At 32.6% G+C, this 21,430-nt stretch overlaps 1 protein-coding gene across 1 annotated transcript; it reads right to left on the bottom strand.

The window, feature by feature from the left end:
* Positions 1-294: 294 nt before the first annotated feature.
* On the bottom strand, positions 295-4,915 carry LOC134700170 (uncharacterized). Its single transcript, XM_063561534.1, has 3 exons — positions 4,782-4,915; positions 1,802-2,044; positions 295-1,579 (listed from the first exon to the last, which is right to left on the bottom strand). Exons 1-3 carry the CDS (start codon positions 4,893-4,895, stop codon positions 1,385-1,387), a joined length of 552 nt encoding a protein of 183 aa, XP_063417604.1. The 5' UTR covers positions 4,896-4,915; the 3' UTR covers positions 295-1,384.
* Between the last annotated feature and the right edge of the window lie 16,515 nt (positions 4,916-21,430).

Genomic DNA, 21,430 nt, shown 5'->3' with positions numbered 1-21,430 from the left:
CTTGGAAACGGAGTTTTATTTGCAGAATATTGCAGTTTAAGAGCTTAAATGTCTTGGATTTTTTCATAACCGATAAGAAAATACATAAAAACTTTAAATTACTATCATCAAGTGTTGTTGATCTCAATTTTTACCACAGAAACACATATTAACCATAGCAACATCCACTCTGAAACTGCATAAATAGAAATTTATGTAAAAAAATACATAAAAAGAGGGTGTTTATTTTCAAATTCAAAAATTTATTTAAACCTAAATGATCAATAAAATCAAAAGTTAACGAAGTGAAAAATGTGGAATGCTGATTATTTCTGTAAATTTCTTAGTCCAGTGACTGAAACTGTACAAAAAGTAATATCTCTAGAACGACATTCAAACTTAATCTGTAACTTGTCAGTGATCATGATCATGATAGAACTATAAACCAAATACCAAAGCACTATCTTCAAATAGAAAGGAAACAAGAATGTGTCCACAGTACACAGATGCCCAACTCGCACTATCATTTTTAATGTTCAGTAAACCGTAAAATTGGGGTCAAATATTTAATTTGGCATTTGAATTTCGAAAGATCACATCATAGGGAACATGTGCAATAAGTTTCAAGTTGATTGGACTTCAACTTCATCAAAAACTACCTTGACCAAAAACTTTACTCTGAAACTTGCACTATACTTTTCTATGTTCAGTGGACCGTGAAATTGGGGTCAAATATTTAATTTGGCATAAAAGTTAGAAAGATCATATCATAGGGAACATGTGTAATAAGTTAAAAACTACCTTGACCAAAACCTTTGACCTGAAACGAGACGAACAGACGCACAGACAAACAAACGGACGCACAGACGAGAAAACATAATGCCCCTCTACTATCGTAGGTGGGGCATATAAAGTGTGGAAAACAGATTCTTAAAACGAATTTTCTAAGTCCAAGGACCATTACTCTGCAAATCATAATCCGACCAAAACAAATATTAACTTGATCTGTAACTGGTCATTCCTTGTAATCATTCCTGCTTGTCTCTCTATCCAACAATAGTTTTCAAAATATCCTGTCCCTTAAAAGTTTGGTTGAACCCACTGCCACCCCTTTATAGTATTTACCCCAAAACTTGATCCCAGCCTTCTCTTTGTGGTAATGTAACTTGTACTACAATTTTAGAGAGATCCATACACTTAAACGCATATACCCGTACACACAAGTTATTCTCTGGAAACTAGATCAGCTAACATAATGGGACAGCAACAAAACTGATGCAGCAGCTATGTTACCCAAAAGTGTGAAGGAAAAGATGGTTATGAGATTGACTTTTAGACATGGAAATCCATACTTATGTTGCAATTTTTCTAGAAAAAGAAAACAATTCAATGATAGCTACCATGGTTACATATCATCATCAATATTATTAAGTCTTACAAATGACTCAACTAAAATGTCTCTATCTTCTTTCTTCAACAAATCTTTTGGCTCTGAATAATAGATGGTAGCTTTACTACTGGTCTTGATTGTGTCAAGTTTAGACATTGTCATTATTTCTCTCAAATGCGTACCTGCTATTTTCAGGAGGGTAAATATAACCTAAAACAGACAAAACCTCAAAATAAAGCAAGTTTTATTCAAAATAAAAATCTATCTCTGTAATATTTTATAAACACAAGCAAAAGATCAGCATAATTGTATACACGAGCCTAAGTTTAGTATAACTGTAAAAGAGCAGTGAAAGATTTCAAACTCATAAGTTGAAAAAAAATAAACAGACAATGCCAGTGCAAAAATAGGAAATAACCTAAGTTGTCTTACCCTTGTTCCTATGCAAATCATCCCTGGAAGGTATCTGAACATTCTACCCTTGCTAAGATAACCACCATAAATATCTTTATGTATCAGAAGTTCACCCCCATGTTGCCCATGGAATTTAGGAGGTATATCTTGATATATTGCTGGTTCAGGTTTCACATCACTTTCACTTCCACCTGAAGCTGACCTAGTTGCTCTTGTTTTCTGTTGTGCTCGAACTGACTGCAATTGTTGAACCATCTTTACCTACATTTTTTTTCAAACACCTTAATTATTATATATATGTATACAAAGAGCCAAGAGCTGTCAGATTGACCCTTATTCAAGTTTTATGGCATTTATTTGTGTTGTCTCATTTGCCAATTCAATCTATCAAGGACCATAATACTCTAGTTTCAGGAAAGCTTGTTCTGAGAGAGTCATGCTTTTAATTGAAAATCATGCAAGAATATGCACAATTCAAATGAACTGGGGGCAAATTCATAATAATCAATGTGAAAGATATCTGCTGCTCTTTTGTTTGACTATGAAGCAGTTGAGTGCCATCTGTTTATTCGCTTAACAAAGTAAAACTAAAATATGAAAATCACCGTACACATTTTTTAAACTAGATACCCCAATGATGATTGTGGACAAGTTTGGTTTAAATTGGCCCAGTAGTTTCAGAGGAGAAGATTTTTGTAAAAGTTAACGAGGAACGACGCCAGACGCAAAGTTATGAAAAAAGCTCACTTTGCCCTTCGTGTCCTGGACATGCAATTAACTTGCCACTGGATGCAAGCAAGCCATCAATCAGTACCCCCTTACCACAAGCAATTCACATTTTTTTAACACATTGTCACATGATTGTGTTACTTGACTTCCATTATAGACAGTCAGTTACTAGTGAAGCGATCTCTATCCCTATGTCAAGCTATGTAAAGTCCTAGGCTCGACAACAAAAACTGCATTTTACCTCCATTGTTCTATTTTTAGCCACGGCGGCAATGTTTTTTTATGAAACAGAAAATTAAAAAAAACCTTTATTTTAGATTACCTAAGAATCATTCAGCTTAAGTTTGTTTGGAATTGGTTCAGCAATTTCAGTGGAGAAGATGTTTGAAATAGTTTACACCAGACTGACTACGAGGCCGCCAAGTGATGGCAAAAGCTCACAGTTCCTTTGGAACGGTGAGCTAAAAATGATAGTTTTAAAATTAACAATATCAAACTTGACCTCCATTTTTTTATCAGGTTAAATATATTAAGATTCGGGATGCATTGATTGAAATTGATCAGTTATTGCAGGAAAAAGACAAAATTAAAGTTCTTTTTTACAATCAATCAAGGACAGTAATTTCTGAAAGACAAGTCATATTTTCATTTGAAAACCAGTTAAAAAGTTTTTCAATATTTTTTCAGAATATAAAAGAGGTGAACATAAAAAAAACATGGAAAACCCATATTTTTTATACTTTCTGTTCAAGTTTAATAATTCACAGCAATATGCAAAATTTGAAGAAAATCTGAGGCCTTCTCTATAGCTATACTGCAACTTGACCGTGATATAATCATTTATCATATGGTTAGTAGTAAATACAGTAGTTTTGCATATGTGATAAATAGCCTGCTGTTTAATCCATATCGCGCAACTTTGATGCGCACCCTTTATCGCATACCCTTTATCACATCCTACCCTTTATCGCATACCCTTTATCACACCCCTACTTTTTTTTTTTTTTACATAAAGTCAGTTTTGGTTTTTTTTTTACTTAAGAAAATTTTTACTCAAAATAGGTAAATTTTTTGAATGTATCATATGTCGTATCATCCCGAGACATCAATATCAGCCCAAGGGCCTTTAGGCCCGAGAAATGATATTGTTCGAGGGTGACGGCATGTGATACAAAATATATAAATTTGAAATCATGCTAATCTTACTGAGAAATACATGTAGAGCAACCAAAAAACAAAAGGCTCTTGAGAGTCTGAATTGCTCACCTGTGATTTTGTGTGTAAACTTTGGTTGCAGTTCAACAGTCTCAGAGAAAATCTTTCAAAAATTTATAACAATGATGGAAGAGAATGTAAACACCAAGTGATGGCAAGGTGAGCTTTAAAAACTAAAGGCTCTAAAGAGCCTGTGTCGCTCACCTTGGTCTATGTGAATATTAAACAAAGGACACAGATGGATTCATGACAAAATTGTGTTTTGGTGATGGTGATGTGTTTGTAGATCTAACTTGACTAAACATTCTTGCTGCTTACAATTATCTCAATCTATAATGAACTTGGACCAGTAGTTTTAGTGGAAATTGTTAGTGAAAATCTACAAATTTTATGAAAATTGTTAAAAATTGACTATGAAGGGCAATAACTCCTTAGGGGGTCAATTGACCATTTTTGTCATGTTGACTTATTTTTGGTTCTTACTTTGCTGTACATTATTGCTGTTTACAGTTTATCTCTATCTATAATAATATTCAAGATAATAAACAAAAACAGCAAAATTTCCTTAAAATTACCACTTCAGGGGCAGCAACCTAACATCAGGTTATACCATTCATCTGAAAATTCCAGGGAAAATAGATTTTGACCTGATAATCAATTTCACTTCAGGTCACATTTGCTCTTAATGCTTTGGTTTTTGAGTTATAAGCCAAAAACTGCATTTTACCCCTATGTTCTATTTTTAGCCATGGTGGCCATCTTGGTTGGTTGGCCGGGTCACAGGACACATTTTTTTTAACTAGATACTCCAATGATGATTGTGGCCAAGTTTGGTTAAATTTGGCCCAGGAGATTTTTGTAAAAGTTAACGACGACGGACAACGACGACGACGTGGGACGACAAGTGATGAGAAAAGCTCACTTGGCCCTGTGAGCCTGGTGAGCTAAAAAAGATGTATTTGAAAAAGTAATCTACCAATTTACATATTAATCCCCCAAAAATGTTGTCTTTTTTAATCAGTAAACTTAACAAATCCTCATTTATAAAACTTACCTCAACAACTGACACTATGCATGATGTGTCTTTATCAAATGCATTTAGACGATACATCATTGGAACAAGGACAACATCTGATGAAGATTTTACATTCACATTATGAATATTCATGCTGCATTTTTTTTGCTGAACCTGGACTGAAACATTAGAATATCTGAAGTTAATTTTATTTATTTTGTTCCACTGTAACATAGATCACAAAAGTTTGTGAAAAAACCGACAAAGGATGCTAAGTGATGAGTAAAGCTCACCTGACCCTTCGGCCTGGTGAGCTAAAAATCTATTGCACATAAAAATACCCCTTTAAAAAGTTAGGGAAAAAATACCCCCACCCCCTTGGTTTAATTATCTAACCTTCCCTTTGTAGTATAAAACCTTGTAGTGCAATTTTAGAAAGTTCCATACACTTACACACTTGTAAGCTATTGTCTGGGAACTAGAAAAAAATGCTTGTTTTTCCCCTAATTCCTGCAAGTTTGTGGTAATTATCCACAAACTCAATTCCAGTATTCCCTTTGTGATATTGAACATTGTGGTACAATGTCAGAGAGATCCATACACTTACACATAAGTCATTGTCTGGAATTTACAAAAATGCTTGTTTTAGCCCCTTTTTTGCCCCTAATTCCTAAACTGTTAGTACTAATACACCACAAAAGGAAGGTTGGGATTGATTTTGGAAGTTTTGGTCCCAACAGTTTAAGAATTAGGGGCCAAAAGGGTCCCAAATTAAACTTTGTTTGATTACATAAAAAAATGAATTATTTGGGTTTCTTTGATATGCCAAATCCAACCGTATATTTAGATTCTTAATTTTTACACGCCGGTCAAAATTTTGACGGGACGTATTATGGTATACACATGTCCGGTGTCTGTCCGTCTATCTGTCCGTCCGTCTGTCCGGCTTAAACATGTCGCACCGTAACTTGAGAACGACTTATCCAAATTTTATGAAACTTAACATAGTTGTTTCTTATGATGGTCAAATGATATGTATACTTTTTGGTGAAAATAAGATTAAAACTTTTTGAGTTACGGCACTTTGTAACTAAAACAGGAGTGTGTTTTTTTTCACATGTCGCACCGTATCTCAAAAAACGATTCTTAATTATGGCTTTAAACTTGGCTAATACGAAATCACGTGTCATAGTTTAATTTCGATGTTTTTTCTAAAAATTGGCAGGAGTGATGAATAACCCTAACAAATGCTCTAGTTCAGGGAAAGCTTGTTCGCGACCTAGAATTCTGAGTTGGTCAAGCGCTTAATTAAAATTCATGTGAGAATATGCGATATTTGAATGAACTGGGGGCAAAGTCATTTGGTACAATCAATATTCAATGTTAAGGACGCCTGCTTTTTTCTCCGTTTACCTGTGAAGTCGTGTTACCATACCATAAAAACATGGATGTAACAAGAAATGTAGGAATGCATTTTATGATATTAATTTATTGTACCATGCAAAGCAGTTATACCAAGGATGATACATAGAATTAAGAAAGGTACATGAATAAAAAAATATCACATTTGCTGCAACTGCAGTTCTTTTCAGGATTTACCTTAATTTGGAAGGCTTAAGACCACCAATTTGAAAGCCAATGATATATTTGAGTTTTTGCAGAGCTTTGAGAATAAAAGCACCACAAGGACTAGCTGAAATCTTTAACTGTAAAAAAGAGTGCCAATGCTTTGAATATCTGCTGTAAATTCAGAAATAATGTGGAGGTGTTTATTGTTGTGAATGATGCGACCAGTTGAAAATTGCAATAACAAGAATTCCCTTTCAGAAATCTGACATATTTGAATGAAGCTTTTCCTGTATTCACAACAATTTTCTCTTAGTTTTGTTTGTTAGGTCAAAATCTCAATAAATGCATGCAATAATTTCTGGATTTACAGTATTCAAGTCCGATTGAAGAAGATTTAAACAAATACAGGGAAAATGAACTGTCTTCAAAAATGAGCAAAAACAATGCTGTATAGTAAGAAAGATATTTGGTACAATTGATGTGTACATACGTTTTTGTAACACATTTGTGTTCATTGGGCCTGGGTGTATGTATATTCAATTGGTCTGTACTTTGATCTGCATACTGGTACAAAACATCCACATCTTGACTTATATAAGTAAATCTACCACCACAGTAAGGTACTATACAATGTCCTGTATACCGGTGTAGTACATTTACAAGTATGATAGTGCACTGGACAACTCATGCAAACTGGTATTGTACATTTTCAACCACAATATAAAAAAGAAGATGTGGTACAATAATGCCAATGAGACAACTCACCACACGAGACCAAATGACACAGAAATTAACAACTATAGGTCACTGTACGGCCTTCAACAATGAGCAAAACCCATACCACATAGTCCCCTATAAAAAGCCCTGAAAATGACAATTCAAAAACACATGTAATCTGTACATAGTCTTACATACCGGTATAGTACATACAATAGCAGTGCTCTGTACAGTGTCTAGAATACACTAGAAAAGTTTTTTGCCACAATACATTGTACATAATTGTATTGTTATTAACCTTATAAACGTTCAAAACCAAGCCCATACCACACATACACGTTTAGTATGTCATCTACAAGTCTATCTTCTGCACATGGCAAGTGTTCTCGGATCAATACTTATATAGTTAGGATTGATTGCTTGTTTTCCTATTGATAGTCCGTAGTTCTCTCCGGCCTATGAATGTTTTATCACGGTCAGATGAACCATGCCAGACAGACTTGTACAGCTAACAATTCTTCCTTACAACAAATATAGTTGACCTATTGCTTATAAATTAAGAAAAACAGACCAAAACATAAATACTTAGCAATGAACCGTGAAAATGATGTCAAGGTCAAATTAAATCTGCCCAACTGACATATAGATCATAAAAGATTTCCATACACCAAATACAGTTGCCTTATTGCATTTAGTATTGGAAAAATAGACAAAAACTCCAAAAATAACTTTGACCACTGAACCATGAAAATGAGGTCAAGGAATGATTACACCTGCCAGTTGGACATGTACACCTTACATTCCTTCCTTACACCGAATATACTAGACATATTGCTTATAGAATCTTGAGATATGGACTTGACCACCAAAACTTAACCTTGTGCACTGATCCATAGAATGAGGTTGAGGTCAAGTGAAAACTGTCTGACGGTCATGAGGACCTTGTAAGGTACGCACTTACAAAATATAGTTATCCTATTACTTATAATAAGAGAGAATTTAATATTACAAAAAATCTTTTTTCAAGTAGTCACTGAACCTTGAAAATGAGGTCAAGGACATTGAACATGTGACTGACGGAAAGTTCGTAACATGAGGCATCTTTATACAAAGTATGAAGCATATCCAGGTCTTCCTGTCCACCTTCTAGATTATAAAGCTTTTAGGAAGTTAGCTAACGCCGTCGTCGCCGCTGTATTCGGATCACTATCCCAATGCCGAGCTTTCTGTGACAAAAGTCACAGGCTCGACAAAAAATGAACTAGTTCTTAGACAAATGAAGAAAACTGTGTATAATGGTTATCAGCATTTATGTCTTCTGTAAATTAACAAAAAAATACATGTCGCTCCAAATCAGTCGGTTTTTTTTTCTTTTCCAACGCATACAAATATCATAGAAGAATTGTATTGTAACACCACTTTATTTATTGTCATCAGATATTCGGGTTATTGTTCGCTAGCTTATGTCTAGTGATCTGCATTGTTTCTTTCCATTACGAATTGTATGTCAACAAAACTAAACCCAACAGACTCTACAGTTCTTTCTGGTTCTAGAAATAAATGAATACTTTTACCAGAAAACATAATACATGTCTCATTAGTTCTGCCGTCTACTGCTAGTAGTCGCTTTTAGCCTCTGGTCGTTCAAAGTTAACACTGTATGTAGACTTATTTGGAAGTTCTTGTGAAATCTGAACTCTTACATTTTCTGCATACAAATGAAACACAACAAGAAATCACCAACTTAAGGAAAATTGGTTTAAAGTTAATACGGAGAGCTCCTCTATAAACATTATACCATTTGAAACTACCTTCGTTGCACACTGGTTGTACCATGCGCACTGCTCGAATGTCTGAATATTCCTCGCTGAAATTTAAAAAAAAAGACTGTGTTTAAATCTTCATCGTATTAGCTAGCGACGATATCGTTCAAAGTTACAGGCTTACCAAAAAAAAAAATAGGGTATGACGTCCCGATTTAAGATCCAAATATGGCACCGGTGACCCAATGTCACAGTCACATGGTCAGCCTCTAAGGTATGGCGTCTCATTTTTAGGGTCTTATCTGGCGATACTATCGGCCAACAGGAAAGTGTTTTAATGTTTTTTGATTTCTGTATAATTATGTATAGATTATTCATGGATAAACAAGAAAACTTGAGTAGTTTGCGTTATTTTCTACATTTTAAAACCCTTTTAAGACCGATAAGAACTAACAGTTGATTAATATTAAAACACTCTCCATCAGAACCTTAATCCTTTCCTTTGATTTTGTGTTTGCAGTGGAAGTAATATTTTGTCTTCCGATATTTTGTCACTAGTTTTCGCACTGCATGCGTACACAGGGCAATAGTAAGACATGTTAATGAAAATGTTAAATAATTTATAGGTAGATAATATTTACTTACCTGATAGTGCATTCACATTTGTAAGATACATTTTGTGAATTGACCATACACATGATACATATTAAAGCCTTATAAGTTTGATGACTTATGTCAGAGACATATATACACAATGTGTATATGTCTCTGCTTATGTTGAACTCCATTATCTTTTGCCATATTAATTGTTAAATAGCAGAACACAATATGTCTTAATCTTAATTCAAATAAATATGTAAACTTTGAGACTGAAATGCAATTCATTTACATCTACATCTACATCTACATTCTACGTTGATCTGTCAAACTTGACCAATACTCAACGCTTTCGGTGGGCGCAAGAAAAAGAGTAATTTTGAGAGATAACCAAAGAATATACAAGCGAGTATAAAGTAAAAAAAAATATAATAAAGCAATGTATAAAACAGGGGGGGGGGGGGGGGTCATTTGCTTTTCGATCATCTGGCCTGAACCAATCCGGCTTCCGTGGCGGTATCAGGGAAAATAATCCCCGCCGGCACAGCTCCAGTCCATCATTTGACTTACTTGGCAAATGGGGGAGTGCACAGATTAGATAGAAAGTGTTGAAAGCTCCCTCTTGAAAGACACCAAGGAGGGAGCCTCAGCTATAGTTGCTGGTAGTGATTTCAAAACTGTCACTGTTCTTGGCGCAGTAGTCTAAGTTGCAACATATGCATTTGTCTTGGTTTCGCTGTTGTATGTTCTTATGTTGCGTTTTAGGAATCCTAGCATGCTGTTCGCTTTTTTTGTTACTCTATTGATGTGTTGTTTCCAGGAGAGGTCTGATTCAATGTCGACGCCAAGGTATTTGGTACTTTTTTTTTTTTATCTTTCTAGCACTTGTCCCTTAAGCGTGTATGAGTGTATTATTGGTGAACGTGATCTAGTGGTAGACTGTACACTACACTTCTGTTGGTGAAAGTCCATGCCCCAGGTTTTTTCCCATTCTGCAAGTTTGTAAAGATCTTCTTGTAGTACATTAGTATCAGCAGTAGATGTTATCATTCTGTATACTATACAATCGTCTGCAAATAGTTGTGTGTTGAATGTTATGTTGTCAGGTAAGTCGTTGATGAATAGGAGGAATAGTAACGGTCCAAGAATAGTCCCTTGGGGGACTCCGCTGACCACAGGAACTTTCTCTGAAGATTCTCCCTCAAGAGTTGTCTCATCGGCACTCGTATCACAGCTTCCTATATCTAGCATATGATCCGACCATACGCTATGCATTAAAAACCAATTATACTAAGCAAGTTTCAATAGATAGAACATCTAATATCATAGTACTATCTTACTATGCAATAAAAAACAATTATACCAAACATGTTTCAATAGATAGACCATATAACATTATAGTACTATCATAATTACTATGCAATACAAACCAATTATACCAAGCATGTTTTAAAAGATAGACCATCTAACATTATAGTACTATCTTACTGCACAATAAAAACTAATTATACCAAGGATGTTTCAATAGATAAAACATCTAACATTATAGTACTATCTTACTACACAATAAAAACCAATTATACCAAGCATGTTTCTATAGATAGACCATCTAACATCATAGTACCATCTTACTACACAATAAAAACCAATTATACCCAACATGTTTCAATAGATAGACCATCTAACATTATAGTACTATCTTACTACACAATAAAAACCAATTATACCAAGCATGTTTCAATAAATAGAACATATAACATTATAGTACTATCTTACTATACCATAAAAACCATTGTACCAAGCAGCTGTCAATCGATAGACCATCTAACATCATAATACTATCTTACTACACAAAAAAACCAATTGTATCAATCATGTTTCAATAGATAGACCATCTAACATCACAGTACTATCTTACTATGCAATAAAAACCAATTATACCAAGCATTGTTCAATGGATAGACCATCTAACATTACAGTACTATCTTACTACTAAAAAAAAACAATTATACCAAGCATGTTTCAATAGATAGAACATCTAACATTATAGTACTATCTTACTACACAATAAAAACCAATTATACCAAGCATGTTTAAAAGATAGAACATCTAACATCATAGTACTATCTTACTACACAATAAAAACCAATTATACCAAGCATGTTTCAAAAGATAGATCATCTAACATCATAGTACTATCTTACTACACAATAAAAATCAATCATACCAAGCATGTTTCTATAGATAGACCATCTAACATCATAGTACTATCTTACTACACAATAAAAACCAATTATACCAAGCATGTTTCAATAGATAGACCATCTAACATTATAGTACTATCTTACTATGCAATAAAAACCAATTATACCAAGCAAGTTTCAATAGATAGAACCCTTATATCATAGTACTATCTTACTATGCAATACAAACCAATTATACCAAACATGTTTCAATAGATAGACCATCTAACATTACAGTACTATCTTACTACACAAAAAAAAAACAATTATACCAAGCATGTTTCTATAGATAGACCATCTAACATTATAGAACTATCTTACTACACAATAAAAACCAATTATACCAAGCATGTTTCAATAGATAGACCATCTAACATTATAGTACTATCTTACTATGCAATACAAACCAATTATACCAAGCATGTTTCAATATATAGAATATCTAACATTATAGTACTATCTTACTACACAATAAAAACCAATTATACCAAGCATGTTTCTATAGATAGACCATCTAACATCATAGACAGGCATAGTACTATCTTACTACACAATAAAAACCAATTACACCAAACATGTTTCAATAGATAGACCATCTAACATTATAGTACTATCTTACTACACAATAAAAACCAATTATACCAAGCATGTTTCTATAGATAGACCATCTAACATTATAGTACTATCTAACTTCACAATAAAAACCAATTATACCAAGCATGTTTCAATAGATAGACCATCTAACATTATAGTACTATCTTACTATGCAATACAAACCATTTATACCAAGCATGTTTCAATAGATAGAACATCTAACATCATAGTACTATCTTATTACACAATAAAAACCAATTATACCAAGCATGTTTCTATAGATAGACCATCTAACATTATAGTTCTATCTTACTACACAATAAAAACCAATTATACCAAGCATGTTTCAATAGATAGAACATCTAATATCATAGTACTATCTTACTATGCAATAAAAAAACAATTATACCAAGCATGTTTCAATAGATAGAACATCTAACATTATAGTACTATCTTACTACGTATACACCCATGGTATAGTTAGAGCTGAAAACCGTGCTTTACTTGTTGAAAATGGAGGACATTTAGATGTTAGTCGTGAATATGCAAGATCACTTATGAGTAGAACAAAATTAGTCAAAAGGAAAGGGACAAAAACGGCAAGAAAGTTACCGGTTGATTTTGAAAACTTAAAGGCGGAATATTTGAAGAAAATTACAAAATGTGTTGACGAGTATTACATTCCGCATGAACTGGTTATAAACTTTGACCAGACAGGTCTTAAAATGGTTCTTACAAGTGAATGGACATTAGAAGAAAAGGGATCAAAAGAATGTAGTATCGTTGCATTAGATAATAAAAGAGAAATAACGGGTGTGGTAGGAATTTCCCTGACAGGTGCATTACTTCCGTTTCAAATAATTTACAAGGGTCCAACTGATAGATGTCATCCTTCATACACATTTCCTAAAGACTGGAACATAACGCATTCTGAGAATCACTGGTCTTCAAGTGTTACGATGAATACGCAAAATCCGTATTGATACATTACTTTGACAAAGTTTGTAAAGAAATTAAACGTTCCGGGAGAAGCAAGGCACATGCATTAGCCATATTCGATGTCTTTAAGGTACATCAAGACAAGGACTTTCTTGCACTGCTTCACAAAAACCGTATTCGTACAGTGTTTGTTCCCCCAAGTACAACAGAAGAGCTTCAAGCCTGTGACCGTACCGTTAACGGGAAATTAAAGTACATTATCAAGCAGACTTTCAAATGTCAAATAAGAAATAGTCGTACCTCTGACCTCATTGAGAAGTGTTTTAAAAAAAAAAAATGGTCACTGATTGTAAATTGTATATCAAAATCATCAATTTTACTGTTTAAAGCATCTCTGCAATAACCTAGCACTGCACTGTGCTAATAATTGTTTTTTTAATAAATTTTACATATTCAGTATCTTGAAAGAGACTTATAAACTCATTCATTTTCAAAGTCGAAATTACTGATGAATGGTCTGATCTGTAGCTATTGTCAATGTTTATATCACATATGTCATCTACAAAGCTTTCAGAGATCTAAGAAATCTAACTGTGATTGTTTAAATGGATTTTTTTCTTCATGTAAATCTTTTAAGATCAGAGTATCTCTCTCTAAAATTGTATCCATTGATTTTGGATTATTTATATGTTTACAGTTATGGGTATCTATGTCAAAATTCTTAACAAGATTAAAGTCCCCACAGATCAGACACAGTTGATTATAAAAAAGTCTATGATTTGTGTTACTTTGTCATAGAAGCAAGGATTATCAGTATTGGGCCCATACACATTTATCAGAGTAAATCTCTTGTCTTCAATATTTATATCGAACCCTAACCAATTGCCATCCTCATCTTTTCAAAATGATTTTTAAACAGGATTGCAACTACTCGTGAAAACAAATTTTAAAAGCTCATAAATCCCATTTGAATAAATGGACATACGGGCGGACAGTTGAACGGACTCACAGACCAGAAAAACTAATGTCCCTCTACTATCGTAGGTGGGGCATAAAAATAGCAGGGCAAGTTGATATGTGCTTTTATATGACTATCTGAAAAAAAACATAAATTTGATTGCATATTTGGTCTCATCAGTCAGGGAATGCATCAAATTTACAATTTGTGAGGAACATAACATACTAATCTGACTTTTCCCTGAGACCTTCCTGGTTCTATATGCGTGTAAATGTGATTATATACAGCACTTCTAAAAAATCACCATAGATTTTTTTAAAAGAAAATAACAAGCCAATGATCATGTTTTTATCTAAACAGCATATTTAAAATTTAGAGTGATATTACAAAGTAGAAAACAACCCACCACATTATTCTATTTTTTCTCTTTCTTAATCAGGGTCCAACAAAACGTAATTTTGAACTGAACCAGAAAAGTTTCGACCTGCCAGATAGTTTTAATTGCATTCCATGTAAAATACCACACAAACTACTGTAATGATCAGTCAATGAGTGCTCAAACTAAATTGTACAAACAATAATTACATTAAAAATCTTTTGATTTTAAGCACTGATAAAATATATTATGATAGCATATGTTAAAAATGCTTAACTTTTAGTATAACTGATTCAACACAAACTTATAAGCCTAGTATGTTTGATGAATTATTTTGATCTCAATTATCTTTTGTTATCTTGATTGTAAAAAAGCAGAACACTATCTAAATCTTAACGTAAATAAATATATAACTCTAAGACGGGAATGCAATTCAAATATAATCTATAATTCATCATTTATCAGATGACTATGATTAATTCTTCAAAATAATTTTTAAACAGGATAGCAACTCCTCTTAAAAAACAAGTTTTTAAAGCTCATGAATCCCATTTGAGAAAACGGACGGACGGACGTATAAATGGACACACAGACCAGAAAACATCATCTCCCTCTACTATCGTAGGTTGGGCATAAAAATAGCAGGGCAATTTGATATGTGCTTTTTTATAACTATCTGAAAAAACCATAAATTTGATTGCATATTTGGTCTCATCAGTCAGGGAATGCATCAAATTTACAATTTGTGAGGAACATAACATACTAATCTGACTTTTCCCTGAGACCTTCCTGGTTCTATATGCGTGTAAATGTGATTATATACAGCACTTCTAAAATATCATCATAGATTTTTTTTAAAGAAAATAACAAGCCAATGATTGTGTTTTTATCTAAACAGCATATTTAAAATTTAGAGTGATATTACAAAGTAGAAAACAACCCACCACATTATTTTAATTTTTCTCTTTCTTAATCAGGGTCCAACAAAACGTAATTTTGAACTGAACCAGAAAAGTTTCGACCTGCCAGATAGTTTTAATTGCATTCCATGCAAAATACCACACAAACTGCTGTAATGATCAGTCAATGAGTACTAGAACTAAATTGTACAAACAATAATTACATTAAAAATCTTTTGATTTTAAGCACTGATAAAATATTTTATGATAACATATGTTAAAAATGCTTAACTTTTAGTATAACTGATTCAACACCATCTTATAAGCCTAGTATGTTTGATGAATTATTTTGATCTCAATTATCTTTTGTTATCTTGATTGTAAAAAAGCAGAACACTATCTAAATCTTAACGTAAATAAATATATAACTCTAAGACGGGAATGCAATTCAAATATAATCTATAATTCATCATTTATCAGATGACTATGATTAATTCTTCAAAATTATTTTTAAACAGGATAGCAACTCCTCTTAAAAAACAAGTTTTTAAAGCTCATGAATTCCATTTGAGAAAACAGACAGACGGACATATAAATGGACACACAGACCAGAAAACATCATCTCCCTCTCCTATCATAGGTGGGGCATAAAAATAGCAGGGCAAATTGATATGTGCTTTTATATAACTATCTGAAAAAAACATAAATTTGATTGCATATTTGGTCTCATCAGTCAGGGAATGCAACAAATTTACAATTTGTGGGGAACATAACATACTAATCTGACTTTTCCCTAAGACCTTCCTGGTTCTATATGCATGTAAATGTGATTATATACAGCACTTCTAAAAAATCATCATAGATTTTTTTTAAAAGAAAATAACAAGCCAATGATCGTGTTTTTATCTAAACAGCATATTTAAAATTTAGAGTGATATTACAAAGTAGAAAACAACCCACCACATTATTTTATTTTTTCTCTTTCTTAATCAGGGTCCAACAAAACGTAATTTTGAACTGAACCAGAAAAGTTTCGACCTGCCAGATAGTTTTAATTGCATTCCATGCAAAATACCACACAAACTGCTGTAATGATCAGTCAATGAGTACTAGAACTAAATTGTACAAACAATAATTACATTAAAAATCTTTTGATTTTAAGCACTGACAAAATATTTTATGATAGCATATGTTAAAAATGCTTAACTTTTAGTATAACTGATTCAACACAAACTTATAAGCCTAGTGTGTTTGATGAATTATTTTGATCTCAATTATCTTTTGTTATCTTGATTGTAAAAAAGCAGAACACTATCTAAATCTTAACGTAAATAAATATATAACTTTAAGACGGGAATGCAATTCAAATATAATCTATAATTCATCATTTATCAGATGACTATGATTAATTCTTCAAAATTATTTTTAAACAGGATAGCAACTCCTCTTAAAAAACAAGTTTTTAAAGCTCATGAATTCCATTTGAGAAAACAGACAGACGGACGTATAAATGGACACACAGACCAGAAAACATCATCTCCCTCTCCTATCATAGATGGGGCATAAAAATAGCAGGGCAAATTGATATGTGCTTTTATATAACTATCTGAAAAAACCATAAATTTGATTGCATATTTGGTCTCATCAGTCAGGGAATGCATCAAATTTACAATTTGTGGGGAACATAACATACTAATCTGACTTTTCCCTGAGACCTTCCTGGTTCTATATGCTTGTAAATGTGATTATATACAGCAATTCCAAAAAATCATCATAGATTTTTTTTAAAGAAAATAACAAGCCAATGATTGTGTTTTTATCTAAACAGCATATTCAAAATTTAGAGTGATATTACAATTAGAAAAAAAACCACCACATTATTTTAATTTTTCTCTTTCTTAATCAGGGTCCAACAAAACGTAATTTCTAACTGAACCAGAAAAGTTTCGACCTGCCAGATAGTTTTAATTGCATTCCATGCAAAATACCACACAAACTGCTGTAATGATCAGTCAATGAGTACTAGAACTAAATTGTACAAACAATAATTACATTAAAAATCTTTTGATTTTAAGCACTGATAAAATATTTTATGATAACATATGTTAAAAATGCTTAACTTTTAGTATAACTGATTCAACACAAACTTATAAGCCTAGTATGTTTGATGAATTATTTTGATCTCAATTATCTTTTGTTATCTTGATTGTAAAAAAGCAGAACACTATCTAAATCTTAGCGTAAATAAATATATAACTTTAAGACGGGAATGCAATTCAAATATAATCTATAATTCATCATTTATCAGATGATTATGATTAATTCTTCAAAATTATTTTTAAACAGGATAGCAACTCCTCTTAAAAAACAAGTTTTTAAAGCTCATGAATTCCATTTGAGAAAACGGACGGATGGATGGATAAATGGACGCACAGACCAGAAAACATCATCTCCCTCTCCTATCATAGGTGGGGCATAAAAATAGCAGGCAATTTGATATTTGCTTTTATATAACTATCTGAAAAAAACATAAATTTGATTGCATATTTGGTCTCATCAGTCAGGGAATGCATCAAATTTACAATTTGTGAGGAACATAACATACTAATCTGACTTTTCCCTGAGACCTTCCTGGTTCTATATGCTTGTAAATGTTTTTATATACAGCACTTCTGAAAAATCATCATAGATTTTTTTTAAAAGAAAATAACAAGCCAAAGATCGTGTTTTAATCTAAACAGCATATTCAAAATTTATAGTGATATCACATTGTAGAAAATAATCCACAACATAATTACATGTTTTATCTTTCTTAATCAGGGTCCAAAAACGTAATTTTGATCTGAACCAGAAAAGTTTCGACCTGCCAGATAGTTTTAATTGCATGCCATGCAAAATACCACACAAACTGCTGTAATGATCAGTCAATGAGTACTAGAACTAAATTGTACAAACAATAATTACATTAAAAAACTTGATTTTAAGCACTAATGAAATATATTATGATAGTATTTGTTAAAAATGCTTAACTTTTAGTATAACTGATTCAACACAAACTTATAAGTCTAGTATGTTTGATGAATTATTTTGATCTCAACGCTATCTAAATCTTTTAGTAAATAAATATGCAAACTTTAAGACTGGAATGCAATTCAAATATAATCTATAATTCATCATTTATCAGCTTTCTATGACTTATTCTATTAATAGTAAAAACTTAATTTAGATGATTTACATTGTTGGATTTAATTTAATAACTCTAAGTTTCAAAAGTGGTGAAGTACTCTTTGAAAACAGAGACAGACATTCGCCTCTGATGCAAGCCTTCAGTGATTAATATAAGATTTAAGACAACTATGAAAAAATCAGAAAAACAGACTTTAAATTCATGCTACAGAAAGGAGGAACTCATGCCTTGGCAAAAGAGAAGTGAATTTTGCAAAATAATCTGAAATCCAATCATCAATACACAGAGCAAATGCAGAGAAAGAAAAACATGTACAGTATATTATTTTTTTGGTTTTTTGTTTGCTGCATGGTGGATTGTACCACAGGATTGTGTAGGATCTTGCATTCTAGGCATTATTGTAGAGGATCGCAGAGCAACTATGACCCTAGGAATGCAGTCTGTAGTGCCATCGTCGCATGGACATCTCTTTGCATTCATCAACCTTGTCCCTGCTTTAATAAATAGTACCACTGCCTTGTTGTAAGATCTTGGAATATCTAAGGCTATGGAAGCAGACCCAAAAAGAAAAGACAGTAAGACAGAGATTGCCAGCCATCGTAGGAATAGTTTATGGGAAGTAAAACACAGACAGTAAAATCTAATTTAACAGATAGGTTTCATGCATGGCTTATTGGCAGGCAAATCTAACAGAAGCTGAATACGGACACAACACAAAATACAACACTAAATCGTACGTCATACAGATGACCTTGCTTTTTGTTTTTGCTTAAAAAGGTCCTGAATTTGAAAGAGCTTTTCAAGGCAAAACCCTCAGTTCAAGGGAAGGATCATGCAATGGGAATGTTGAAATCATCTCCAAATCATGGCAATTTGTAAGCAGCTTTTCTTTGCCATCAGTGTAGTAAAGATATACATAAACTGCGAATTGACAAGCTTAGGATCTAGTGTTACAATAGACACTATGCTAACTGATGAATACTAGAATGAAGAAGAAAGCTTAAATTGTAAGATGTAGTTTGTTTTGTAGGTGAACAGGAAGACGAGCGTGTAAGTCTTTCTGCCAGTACATAGCCTCTTACACTATTCAAGACCTCTATAATGCTCCCTGCAACAGCATATTGTAACTACACTCTTGCATCCTAGGCATTATTGTAGAGGACCAGAGAGCAACTAGGACCATAGAGAGGCAGTGTGTAGGGCCATCGTCGCATGGACACCTCATACAGATGACCTTTCTTTTTGTTTTTGATTGAAAAGGTACTGAATTTAAAAGAGCTTTTCAAGGTAAAACCCTGAGTTCAATGTTAGAATCAGCAATACGAATGTTTGAATCATCTCCTCCAAATCATGGGAATGATTTGTGCTTAATTTGTAAGCAGCTTTTCTTTGCCAACAGTGTAGAAAAGATATACATAAACTGCGAATTGACAAGCTTAAGATCTAGTGTTACAATAGACACTATGCAAAGGATGAATACTAGAATGAAGAAGAAAGCTTTAATTGTAAGATGAAGAAACATCATATGTAATTTGTGTGGAAATATGTTTTAAACGACTTCATTCCTGAAAAACCACTAGAGGACACACACTGAAGAAAACCTATATAATCGTGATATTTGTAACACAGCTTTCTCACAGTCACTATTTCTGAACACCCACAAGCAAATAAAGCAATCCAACCAAAAGCAATATGATTGTAACATATGTGGGAAAAGATTTGCAATAAATATATATGTTAGTGACAATAAGTGAAATTAGCCATTTAAAGCTTGAATCCTAGACAATAAGCTAACGCCTAGGCATTAAGTTATTGCCTGAATTTTTAGTCATTGAGCTTATTTCCTGAGATCTGATGATGATTATTCATCGTGTTGCTAAACATAGTTTTATAAACTACAAACAATATTATTTCACAGATATCAGAAAGTCACAAATTGATAGGAATAAAATCACAAATAATAAGTTTACAATTGTTAGAAGATGTAACTTTGAATAGAAATTTCGAAGATCCCAAAAAGTCCCAGATCTGTCAGATAATAGTATCAGTATCAGATTTGTAAAAAACAATAGAAGGCATGTGCAACAATCTGACAAAGACTTGAATTTGTATTGCTCAACTTAATTTTAGTGATCTGTGTAGAATGCAATTAAATGGTACGAAAAGACTAGATACAAGACTGATAAAACCTGAAGTTATAAGAATATCTCTTGAGATTATAGCACAAAGACTTCAATATCTTGCCAAAGCAAAATATATCAATACAGAAAATAACCTTTTTCAAATATATTTTAATACCACAATTCATTAACCATATGATAATAGTTACAACACAAATTTATAAGACTTAATTCATTAAACCTAAATGTTAAAAAAAATATATAAGACAGTCATTGTAGTTATTGGACTTAGAATTGTTAATATTTTGTACCTTCATTTTGATATATATTATAAACTTATACATAGCATCTGGTAGGTTGATATTACCAACAATTTCATCTAAAGAAATTTCATAACTATTTTTAAGACTATATAAAAAATTAGTCATGCATGCCTCCTGGAAATATATTGTTATCAAAAGCATGGTATTTTTGTTTATTTTTTCTTAGCATGCAACAATACATTATTTGTCAATATTTTTTTGTTAATCAAGGCAGATCAAAATAATTAAGAGGCACAAGAAACCGAATGAAAATTCAATCCATCTGACTGCTTAGAAGGAGTTGTGCTTACAAGAAAATGGACAAACAGACAGATTGACAGGGTGATTCCTATATTCCCCTCTAATACTTTGTTTGTGATGGGTATAATAAGATTAATGTTAAAGTCATATCAAATATATATAT

This window comes from Mytilus trossulus, unplaced genomic scaffold, assembly GCF_036588685.1.
Source record: "Mytilus trossulus isolate FHL-02 unplaced genomic scaffold, PNRI_Mtr1.1.1.hap1 h1tg000125l___fragment_3__unscaffolded, whole genome shotgun sequence".
Classification (NCBI taxonomy): Eukaryota; Metazoa; Mollusca; class Bivalvia; order Mytilida; family Mytilidae; genus Mytilus; species Mytilus trossulus.
Note: the sequence above shows the minus strand (reverse complement) of the source record. Positions and strands in the feature narration are given on the sequence as shown.

What these genes read in the sequence shown, in the direction of transcription:
- LOC134700170 (XM_063561534.1), bottom strand. Translation starts at nt 4,895, where the DNA reads ATGAATATTCATAATGTGAATGTAAAATCTTCATCAGATGTTGTCCTT. An exon ending in GCATAGTGTCAGTTGTTGAG is followed by an intron (nt 2,045 to 4,781) that starts GTAAGTTTTATA and finishes AAAAAAATGTAG; the next exon opens with GTAAAGATGGTTCAACAATT. An exon ending in TGATTTGCATAGGAACAAGG is followed by an intron (nt 1,580 to 1,801) that starts GTAAGACAACTT and finishes TGTCTGTTTTAG; the next exon opens with GTTATATTTACCCTCCTGAA.